This window comes from Aspergillus multicolor (assembly GCF_047715735.1).
Source record: "Aspergillus multicolor strain CBS 133.54 unplaced genomic scaffold BDW74scaffold_1, whole genome shotgun sequence".
Taxonomy (NCBI): Eukaryota; Fungi; Ascomycota; class Eurotiomycetes; order Eurotiales; family Aspergillaceae; genus Aspergillus; species Aspergillus multicolor.
The window spans coordinates 931,695-942,451 of NW_027395952.1; the positions used below are offsets into that span (position 1 = coordinate 931,695).

Genomic DNA, 10,757 nt, shown 5'->3' on the forward strand with positions numbered 1-10,757 from the left:
ACGATACATTGTACGTGAGCCACTATAAAGCTTCGATAGATATATAAATGATGCAAAGACCTATCATGAAATAAAGAATAAGGTCAATGACAATAAGAATACTCAACTAGCTAAGAAACAGAAATGCCACCTCTCCTCAAGACCAGGATGTCTCGTACCACCCTCTACGCCCCAATCCCATCCGACTCCGGCGGCCCCTTATACGCTACAACCAGTCAGCCATTCATCCAGAATCCTCAATCCCAGCAGAAACGACAGGAAAAACTCACACTTCCTCGCATGAGCCGCATACCAACCCGCAGCAATAACTCCAAAGCCCACCAGCACAACACTCGCATAATTCATCCCCTGCTGACTCGTCGGCACAGCCACCGGCATACTAAACAGCACAACCTGAAAGAGTATCCACGCCACCGCAACTGTATTCACCAGCGTCCCAACCAAATGTCCACAGTTAAACCGTGCCCGATTTACCTCCGCCCTTCTGTTCACAAGACTAATAACCACAGGGATCAGGTAGCTAACACTCACGCCCATGACACCCACAGACACGAACGCCGTGAATGCGGATGTACTACCCAGATTTATCAGGCCAAGTAGAGCTTGGACTCCTGTGACGAGAAGTAAAGCATTAAGCGGGATCTTGGACGGTGTCACCCGATACCACAGCCAGCTTACAGGAAGAGCTTTGTCGCGCGCAAATGCCCAGGTGCAGCGGCTTGCGGCGGTGGTGACGCTGATGCTGCAGAAGATAGTCAATATCAAGATGAGGAGGAGAAGAGCTAGGCCGCCGGCATTCGAGCCCATGACTGTTTTGAATAGAACTGGTAAAGGCTGCCCGTAGGGTGATGCAATGAGGATCTGCAGTGGTGGGAGTGTGAAGCAGAGCGGTATGATAAAGAGGAGGCCTGATAGACCGAGTGTCGGGACAGCGAGGCTTATGGCGCGAGGCACGGCGATCGCCGGTTCAGTCGTTTCCTCCGCCATGGAGGAGAGCATGCCCACTGTTGAGAAGGTGTACGCTGCTGGAAGGAGGCCGATGAAGAAAGAGAAATTTCCCCAGCCGGAGATGGAGCTGTCAAAGGAGCTAAAGGCGTACTGCGCGCCGTGGCGCCCGTTATCAGCTGTCACGAGGAGAGCGATCAGAAACACGATTAGAATTAATGCCGTCCAAGCCGCGCAGATCGTGTCGATGACGTGCAGGTATCTATGTCCGAAGACACAGATCGCCAGGATAACCAGCAGGATGAACCAGAGTATCAGGAGTAACTGCCACGGCGTCGCAGTCCACTCGGAATCATACATCGTAACCGCGCCCGCAATCAACTGCGCAAATCCAAAGTTCACGCCTAGGGCCGTCGTCCAGTTCCCAATCACCCAAATCCAGCCTGTGATATACGATACGACTGCTTTCCCGGTGGTTGCGATCTGAAAAGACCAGTAGTACGGTCCCGCGGAGGTGGGATAGCGGGATGCAAGCTCAGCCACGGAGACGGCGACGCATTCGGCGAGAACGGTAACAATCAGCCAGCCGACGAAAAGGGCGAGCGGGCCGCCGCCGTAGCTGGCGTTGACGAGGGTGGTCCCGATGGCGAACGGGGGTGCGGCGATGGCGAGGGACTGGAAGATCAGGGTTGGGGTGGAGCGGCGGGTGTGCAGGACGGCTTCGTAGCCTAGGTTGGTTATGGTACCGGGGGAGACGTCGCCGTCGCCGTCGCCGTCTTTGTCTAGGGACTCGGGATCCATTGTTGGGGGTTTCTCGTGTTTGATTGTCATGGTGGTGGACTGGCACAGTAGGATGGACGGAGGTATACAATGGGTGATGGCAGGACAGGTGTCCAAGTAAGCTTAAGTTGATGTTATACAACGACAGTCCCATGACCAACTACGCATAGTTCTGACCCCGCATGCTCGTCACGACGAACCTATTACAGTAATGTGTAACCTACCGGCTGTATCTGGACTAGTGATCTTTTCCTATTAGGGCAAAGGTTTCCTAGTGGATGTTGATATAGCAGATAAGACATCGGTAGATACTGAGCAGTAACTATTGTCTACTATAGCACTCTGATGTACTACAGAGATCATCCAGGGCTCCCCTGTCCCAGCAGCCATGTAGGGCTTCTACACCATCACGTGAGACAGCCATATCCACTCCACCACTGCCACTGCCGAACATCCGGACGGACTCCATAAGGAGGAGAATCTCCAGGCTGCACAGATTTCACGTGATGCTGCCTGCAGAGTGAACATACAGCAAAACAAAATACCCCAGCTACTTATCCTTCCAAGCAAATCTTCCCATTATTCAAGCCAAGATTGACACACAATGCATTCCACAGCCCTGCCCAGGGTGGTCGACGACATCTGGTACCTCGTCATCGCCATCCTAACCGAGCCTGCCCCTACCCCTGACAACAGCCATGAAAACAACCATGCCCGACATCCCAACTTCACTGATCTCCTAGCCTTAAGCAGCGCAAGCAAAGGTCTCCGAAACCTCCTGGCCCCGCGCCTCTTCCGCACGCTGGACTTACACAATAATGCTAAGAGCGCCTCGTCCGTACTCGCAGTCTCGCAAGGAAGTCTAGCTAGACACGTCAAAGAGCTACGATATACAATAACATGCGCACCAGGTCTGCCCCATCCCCTTTCATATAGGTACCTCCAAGCTAACATCCAGCAGACCTCCCATTCGAAGAGCTCTACCCACCAGCCCTAGACTCCGTCCTCACAAACCTATCGCAATTTCCTGCCCTCGAGAAACTGGGCATGATCTTCCCCCAAGACCGCAGAAACGACCTTATCTGGGACAACCTCTGGGACTTCGCGAATGACAACTTCGTCGACGACGCCGCCGAAGCAGCAGACGAAGAAAAAGCCACACCGTGGCGCGGCACAATGGCATCGAGTTACCGCACCATTGCATCAAATTACAATTCCAACATCGACGCAGCGCAACATCGCTCGCTAGACTTCTCAATCACGAATCTCCCCCTCGTCACGGCCTCAACCTTCTCCTCCCCCCAATTCCACACCTTCCTCTCCCAACTCAATTCATTCACACTCTCCCTCCCACACCTAAACAACGGCGTCGGCTGGAGCATCAACACACAAGAAATCTACCCCGGATTCGTGGACAACCTGCCCTTCTGGTTCTTCGACCACTTGTCATCAATCGAATCGTTCACGTTCGACCCCCGCGAGACCGGAATCCTCGGCGCGTGGCAAGACAGATATAGGACCGAGATTGGGATCTTCCAGGCGAACATGCCGAACCTCCGCAGGCTGGAGCTGGCGAATGTGGCTGTCTGCGAGGAACTGAGTGATTTTGTTATCAGGCATAAAGGGACGCTGGAGGTTGTTATCTTGCGTGATTGTCATGCGGGTGAGAGGCCGGGCTCGATGAGTTGGGCGGATCTGTTTACTGCGGTTGCGGGCGCGGAGCTGCCGCGGCTGAGGGAGGTTGATGTGCAAGATGAGGGGGTGGAGGTTGAAATTCGGGATTCGTGGCGGGATGATGCCTGGGTTAAGCAGAGGCTGATTGAAGTTCGGAGTCAGCCTGGGGTTCATACTTTTGCGTATGGGTCTTTGGATGACAAGTATGGGTTTCTGCGAGTTAGTTTGGAGACGGTTTATAGACGATTTCTGGAAGGGGAGGATGGGAGAGCTTTTGCGGAAGTTCTGAGGGTCGTTGAGCGAAATCGAAAGAATATTGGATAGTCCGCGGTGGCTATTAACTCGCGAGCATGTTATCAACCCACAAAGACTCAAAGCAGTGCAACCAGACTCTCACCAACCAGTTTGGCCCCATTATTGTATTCATACGCATCCTCATCGCCCTGTCCGCCCATTCCGTTCTGTCCCGTCCCCTGCCCATCAACCTGACCATCAAGCCCCGTCCCGACAATCGCCCGTGCAAGTTCCAATTGTTCCGCAACTGGACCCATCTCCTCCCTGCACCGCTGTACCTCGCCACGAAGCGCCTCGTTCTCGCGCGTCAATCGCTCGCACTCATCGCGATCTTTCTGGAAGGTCTTCGCAGCCTTTTCGACCTGCAGTCGGAGGGTGTGGACGGCGTCTTTGAGCTCCGTGATCTTGGCCACGAGCCCGTCGTGTCGCTGCGAGCGGGATTCGGGGAAGAGTTCCGGGAGGAAGTGTTTGAGGAGAGGGCGGAGGAGGATGAACGTTGATGCGGTTAGGAGGGCGAAGGGGAAGGCGTTGGACAAGGAAAGAGACTCGGACATTGTTTTGGGTGAAGAGAAGCAGAGATGGAATTTGCAGTGAGGAACCGAGGTGGCTTTCCTTGATAGAACAAAGCCGGAGGATTCTGGAGGACAAGGAAGAGGGATCGGAGCCGAGATGTTCAAGGCAGGAGTGCTTAAACGAGGAAGGCACGTGGTGGACGTTGACACTGACTTTACCGGAAGGAGCAGAGTTTCTCGACATGGCAGGAGCCACCTGCAGCCTGAGTCTGGAACTGCAATCCGAATGAGTCAAAAGAAACTCTCCTGGGGATTAAAGGCTCGAGTCCCTCTCATTCTCCCTTCCTCGACCATTCCATCTTTTGTACTTTGACACTACAACTACAGCTACAGCATATACGTACCAAGAACCCCGAAACAAAAATGTCCCAGCTTAAAAGACCCGCGTCCCAAAGCCCGGTACCAACCTAGGATGACGAGCGCCGGCTAAATGACCAGATTCGCGTGGTCAAGAAGCGCCTAAACCTCCAGGCGTCCTTCAACGCCGAATACTAGACCATCTCGGCCACGATCGAGCCGAAATCCTCCTACTCCGGAAGACAGACACTTGAATTTAGCACTAATTTCCGACCGGCAGCTCGGTACCTATACTACCACTACTGCGTTCAAACTCTGTGGCGTGCTTGAGCCCACAACGCTAACACTTCCCATCCTCAAGGATAAGGCAGGACGGCTCTTCTGGGGCACGTCGGGTAGATATCTACCCAAAATATGCCGCTTGCGTTAGTCGGGGGGGGCGTCGGCCATGATTATAAAGATATCCTTCTCGGCGCTGGATGCAGCAGGGGAGGCTCTGACAAAGTCCTCGAGACGGCTGCAAATCTCCAAGAGGCTGATATGCACTGGCTACGCGAGCAGATGCCCAACGGCTTCGAACCGGTTTTTTGCGCTGGATATGAAGAGTGAGGAATGGCAAGACGGTTACCTGGGTATTTTGAGTTGTTCCAGCATGGGACGTGCTTTGGGGGTGTAGAAAGCCAGATTGAGTGGCGGAGATTGGTTGATACGTCGGCGAAACCGACATTGCTGAGGGTTAGTGTTGGTGTTGAGGGGTTCGAGGATCTAAAGAGTGATTTTTTGAGAGGGTTGGAGCGCTTGATGGAGGTTTGATTGGGACGTTGAGTTAGGTGCAGAGAAGCAGTTCATTCAAGTCTTAGTTCTAGAAGAGCTACACTGCATTTGTGTCGGTACTTTGAACAATAATGTGGAATGGAGGTACATAGATTTGATCCGGTTTTCCGGGGGTTTAGGGTTTCCTCGCTTGGCGATTGCAAATATATATTTTTGATACAGTCGTCGGCTCTGCACGCACGGATAGCGGCACCAATTCCATAATACAAGCTCGACTAACAATGCCTCAGACCCTGGACCATTAATTACATCCTGGTGTCATATACTTTGTTGATGTCCTATATATATTCAGCAACTTGCTGGTACACGAGGCTCTCTATAGCCTGCCCCACCAAGCGCTTACTCATCTTTACAAATTCTCAGTTTTCACCAAAATCAAATGCAAGATCTCTGATTTGCCCACATAAAAGACCCTTATTCTCATCCATATCCCCAGATAAAGCTCCCCAGTCACTTATTACGCTATATGAATACCCTCTGGCGCAATATCCCGCGTATCTCCAGGTCTATACCTACTATTCGGGTACCCGCCAGCCGCCCCTTCACAATGAGCGCCCCCAACGCCGAACAGCCTGAGTTGCCTCCATTGTCCCCCAAGGACTTCCGGATCTACAACCAGCTCGCCGATAAGATGGAATACTTTGTACGCTTACCTTTTGACCCCGTATCTCGGTACCTACTAACAACGTATCCAGCACACAATGCTCCGCCACTCGTGGGACATCCAATGGAACGCCGCCACAAGCGGGCGGCGCCCACAAGGCATGTCAATCAGACAGTTCATCGCAGAAGGTCTACGCTTCGCGTCTCATTTAGAAACGCATCATGCCATTGAAGAGCAGCACATCTTCCCGCACCTCGCGCGCAAAATGCCCGAGTTCCGAGTCGGCAAGGGGAAGAATAACGCCGAATTACTGCGCCAGCATAAGCAGATCCATGCCGGGCTGGATGGGTTCCGCGAGTATTTGGAGAAGTGTCTGTCTGGGGAGGAGGATTTGAGTATGGAGGTACTAAAGGCGAAGATGGAAACGTGGAGGGATGTGCTCTGGACGCATTTGGATCAGGAGGTTAAGACCCTGGGCGCAGAGAATATGCGGAGGTATTGGGCGAAGGAGGAGATTGGGAGTATTCCTTTTTAGTACTTGACGTTTAAGTAAAAGGATATTTAGTCGTTATTATGATGTATATATGGGCGACATACGTCCACCAACTCTACCTCCTCATCCACCGGCCATTTTGCAACTCGACCAGTCCACATTTCCTGCCTTCATCGCGAGACCGCTGCATAAAGTCTAGCCTCGCACTGCTCGGCATTCACCAGTAGTTCTGCGAACTTCCTCGATTGCGGAGCTTCAAATGGCTCGTTCATGGTCTTGTCAGTTTTCAGGCCCTCCATGGTGCAGTAGCGTTGATAGCATGTCTCCTCGACAAGTCAGATCTTGCAGTATTTGCAGAGCACCGTGCCGCGTACAACGCAACCGTCCTGCGACTGAGCGAGCTGCAGCATAACAGCCCAGTCTGCGCAAAAGCCTACTTTATTCTTCGTCATCTACAGTATGTTTCTACGTTCCCTTGTTCTTTTGGTCCTAACGATCGCAGAAGTCAGCTTGACCTCGACCAGAGTCAGCCCGGGGATTAGACTGCCGGCTTGGATGATATATTCGAGGACTGGGTGCACGGCATGGAGTCGTTTCACCCATACTTGGGGTTCTAGGTACGTCAGTCATGTTGCAATGATAGCATTGCTAACTATGTATAGGGCCTGGATTATTCGTAGAACCAGACGGGTGTCGAGCCACCCACTCAGATGTAGTTGGTTATGCAAAATTGAAGACCAAATAAACCCGTGAAGCTGTGAACAACAGCTTTAGTCGTACATGCGACGTATTGTGGTCCTCCTGAAGATTTCTATGGTCCAGGTACCTGATTGCCCCTGGTGAGCTCCGATCCGATGACGCTTCCAGTTGATCGGACATATCGGGGCATCACAATTGCGTCTCGAGGTCAACTAGCCTGCATGGCCGGGTCAAAACATTCTCCAGCGCTGAGTTCAACACCACGCAATGTCTCATTCTCCAAGAACGACAACCAAGAAACAGTAACCGAACGCGACCCCAAAAGCTAGTCTTACAATAAAGAAAAAAAGGACACACAGTCGAGTCGGACTGGCTGGGATGCCTCCGACGACCCAGTACCCACTTTCAGTTAATCCATGTAATTCGAACTGACCGGACTCTTCCAGGAATACCCCATGCCCATTGACTGGCTGAGATATACACGAGATAAGCTCTTGACGTGCTTTCCATCAGTCCGAAAACCTTAATAACCACTATGGGAGCAACATTTGCCGTTTCGTACGGTTACGTATAACCCAGATGCCACCTGGGCCCATCCATATCCATTCAAGTGTCGTCACGCAGCTGTCTGGATGGCCCGATCTTGCGTGACCCTTAATAGGTAGGATCCCAACACAGGTTTTGTTGAGCAAAAGAGGGGAAGGCGTCAATCAGGGCATCCCATGGCGATATTCATCCCACTGTGCGTGAGGGTGGGGGGAAGTCCGTGGGGTTCTCCGGCTTATCCAAGACTCCAACCAAGCTTTCCAGCCGGGGTAATCGACGGGGGCGTGGGGGCACAAGCCTGCCTTGAATTACCACAGCATATAACGTCCGAAATCCCAGCATCTTATCCTCCCAGCTCCCGGGAAGTGCATAGCGCGATTCCTTACCGAGACAGAGAAACACCAAGCAATCGAGCGCCTCCGCCATAACCAAACAGGAACCGGATCCCGCGAGTTCAAGATGCATCAAGTTGTCGAAGATCAAGAGTCTCGTTCTGGCGCTCTTCATGTTTCCTGTTGTAGCGGGTCTCGGAATCCTCTACGCTGTGCCCCGCGATGGTTCCGCGCAGGGGGCTCTAATGGCTGGGTACTACCTGCTCGCGTTCCTGTTTGGGGGCGTACCCATTATCATTGCGTGGATTGTGGGGAGTACCGGCGGGATGACGAAGCAGAGCGTCGTGATGAGTCTGTACCAGGCTGCGTCGGCGGGGGGGGGGGGAATATTGTTGGGTCCCTGCTGTTTGACGAGAAGATTTGCCGTGGTATTTTGCCTGGGTTAAGGGCTTGTTTGGGAATCATCGCAGCGCTTGTTGTAGTTGTGGGGATGCAGTAGGGGGTTTCGGTTTGGTTGAATCGGGGACAGGAACGGAGGAGGGTGGAGAGTGGGCTGGCTGCGAGGGTGGTTGATCGGTCGACGCAGGTGAGGATTGATGAAGGGCTGGAACAAGGGGATGGGGGTTGGGGGAGAGGGCGAGGGCGAGGGTGGGAATGGGAAGCAGACACAAACGAAGAAGGGGAACGTTGAGGACTTGACGGACCGGGAGAACGATGAGTTTGTGTATATTTACTGAGAAACCTGATGACACACGAAAGAGGAAATTTGGGGAAGGTTACCACAGTAGTACGCACTTAATATACCTTAATATACCCATTGGGGTTGGAGCGCGTTTCTTGAGATATCGCGGTGGTATTCATGGTATAATGTGTAGGTATTCATGTTGCTTATGGTAGGCTTTGCTCCGCACTGTGTACAGTGTATTATGTAGGTTGTTAGGACGTGGGATATTCTCCCTGTTTTAGAATAGGTGATTTAATACCTACTGGTATCTAACTAAAAAAAAAAAAAAGGAAAACCCGTTAACTATTTACCTCTGTAAGAATGTCACATATTATAGGAGCGCTGCGGGGCCCCGGTGAGCTTCGCAGCCAGTCCTTCCATACAGTCAACTCTATCCCGAGCGACCTGTACTTGTGCACGGAGCAACTTGATTTCCTCCGCCATAGTCTGGATAGTCTTTTCGTAAGTGTCCAACTGGTTCGCGTACGATTCAGTGCTTGCTGCAATCCCCCCGTCCGCTTTGCGCGGCCGCCAGTTGTATATTGATCTGATTGGCGCCTGCATAGGTCCCATCGGCGGCCTGATTGGTATATCGAGCAGTGAACTGCGCAAAAAAATCCCAGTCAATTAATGGGCCGTCAATATCATCGACGTTGAGATTGTTAATGTCAAGATAGCTGCCGCGGGTGTTGAGATTGCAAGGAAAGTGCCGGTCGTTGAGGTTAGGGTTGCAATTCAACATGTCAAAATCAGTGAGCATAGGCATAGCTCGCTGGTTAGTATCTGCATAACTACTGGCAGCGGCGGAGTTAGATCTGACCCGAGCTTGTGCTGTTACCTCATGAACATGAACTCCAGCGCTGTTTGGCCGCCCGACAAGCCCACCTGCAAGTTCTTCAGCTGGAGTCAAAGTGTGAGCGCCAGCCTTGTCTATTAAGGTTGTGCAATTCAGCGTTCCCTGACTGGCGTCCTGAGCTTGGTCTCGGGCTTGGTCATGATTCAACTGACTCGCTTTCTCTTCCTCTTCCACTTCCTCCTTGATGCGCACTCCCTTCCCATGATATCGCGCATTGTAAATCCAGGTAGTCACCTGCTTCGTCGTCAAGCCAGTCTGCTCCGCTATCTCCGCCCTTTCGCGGAGGCTTGGAGATCGCGGCACACCCTCGTTGTTTCCTAGGGTACAGTACCAAGCCCGCAGGATTTTCAGTGTGCTGGGTGGATGCCTGTGAGGGTTCTGTGTTTCTGTTGGTGTCCTGCCCTGCGACGGCTGGTTGCGCTTGCGCGCTCGGTCTGGGTATCTGGTTCGATAAAACCAGCTGGAGATTTGCGCCCGGGTTAGCCCCGTTCGCGCTTCGATCTGGTGTCGGTTTTTGCTGGGGTAGGGGTTTACCTCGTACCACGTTTTTCGGATTTGGATGGCGCTGGAGGGGAGGAAGTAGGGGGTTTTCTTTCCCAATGGCGATAGCCTATGATGGTTGATATTGTCGTCGGTACTGTCTGTGTCTGTGCCGTCGAGAGATAGGTCTGGTTCTGGAAATGTTGTTGTATACGTGAGTTCCTTACGCTTGGAATGTGAGACACTCTCCGAGGGCAGTTTGATTGGGTCCCGGTCATTGTTGTTGTTGTTGTCGGCGTCCAGGTCCAGGTTCAGGTACAGGGACTGCATTTCCATGATGTTTTGCTTCAGAAAGCGACAGAGCTGGAGGCCGGACTCTATTTCCGAATAGGTGATGCAGAATGCCATCAGGTAAACGCCAGCGCTGCCTGAAGATCAAGTGCAGATTATAAATACCTTACGTGCTAGAGAATGCTTTGTTCTGGATCCGATTGTTGCATGGACAAGGGGCATACATGCGGCCTTTGTCAAAATAGCTTGCAACTACGAGGTCAGCTTTCATATGAAGAAACAATGACCGTTGTGACATTTCCAGGGCTTACTGCAAAACAAAACTAGCCAAAGAAT

At 52.3% G+C, this 10,757-nt stretch overlaps 5 protein-coding genes across 5 annotated transcripts; 3 read left to right on the plus strand and 2 right to left on the minus strand.

Moving 5' to 3' along the window:
* Positions 1–164: 164 nt before the first annotated feature.
* On the minus strand, positions 165–1,746 carry BDW74DRAFT_164607 (putative amino acid permease; the record flags this gene model as incomplete). Its single annotated transcript, XM_073726287.1, has 2 exons — positions 165–205; positions 270–1,746. The coding sequence occupies 2 exons, from the start codon at positions 1,744–1,746 to the stop codon at positions 165–167; spliced, it is 1,518 nt and encodes a 505-aa protein (XP_073589562.1).
* A 583-nt stretch (positions 1,747–2,329) lies between these two features.
* BDW74DRAFT_172300 (uncharacterized protein) lies at positions 2,330–3,723 on the plus strand (the record flags this gene model as incomplete). Its single annotated transcript, XM_073727489.1, has 2 exons — positions 2,330–2,636; positions 2,687–3,723. The coding sequence occupies 2 exons, from the start codon at positions 2,330–2,332 to the stop codon at positions 3,721–3,723; spliced, it is 1,344 nt and encodes a 447-aa protein (XP_073589563.1).
* Positions 3,724–4,857: 1,134 nt separating this feature from the next.
* BDW74DRAFT_141983 (uncharacterized protein) lies at positions 4,858–5,515 on the plus strand. Its single transcript, XM_073722646.1, has one exon. The coding sequence runs from the start codon at positions 5,175–5,177 to the stop codon at positions 5,373–5,375; it is 201 nt and encodes a 66-aa protein (XP_073589564.1). The 5' UTR covers positions 4,858–5,174; the 3' UTR covers positions 5,376–5,515.
* Positions 5,516–5,943: 428 nt separating this feature from the next.
* BDW74DRAFT_172302 (hemerythrin domain-containing protein) lies at positions 5,944–6,535 on the plus strand (the record flags this gene model as incomplete). Its single annotated transcript, XM_073727490.1, has 2 exons — positions 5,944–6,039; positions 6,092–6,535. The coding sequence occupies 2 exons, from the start codon at positions 5,944–5,946 to the stop codon at positions 6,533–6,535; spliced, it is 540 nt and encodes a 179-aa protein (XP_073589565.1).
* Positions 6,536–9,284: 2,749 nt separating this feature from the next.
* On the minus strand, positions 9,285–10,466 carry BDW74DRAFT_172303 (homeobox domain-containing protein; the record flags this gene model as incomplete). The annotated part of the gene is made up of 1 exon (XM_073727491.1): positions 9,285–10,466. The coding sequence occupies one exon, from the start codon at positions 10,464–10,466 to the stop codon at positions 9,285–9,287; it is 1,182 nt and encodes a 393-aa protein (XP_073589566.1).
* Between the last annotated feature and the right edge of the window lie 291 nt (positions 10,467–10,757).

Bases quoted from the DNA above. Each gene is read 5' to 3' on its own strand.
- BDW74DRAFT_141983 (XM_073722646.1), top strand. From the start codon at position 5,175: ATGGCAAGACGGTTACCTGGGTATTTTGAGTTGTTCCAGCATGGGACG.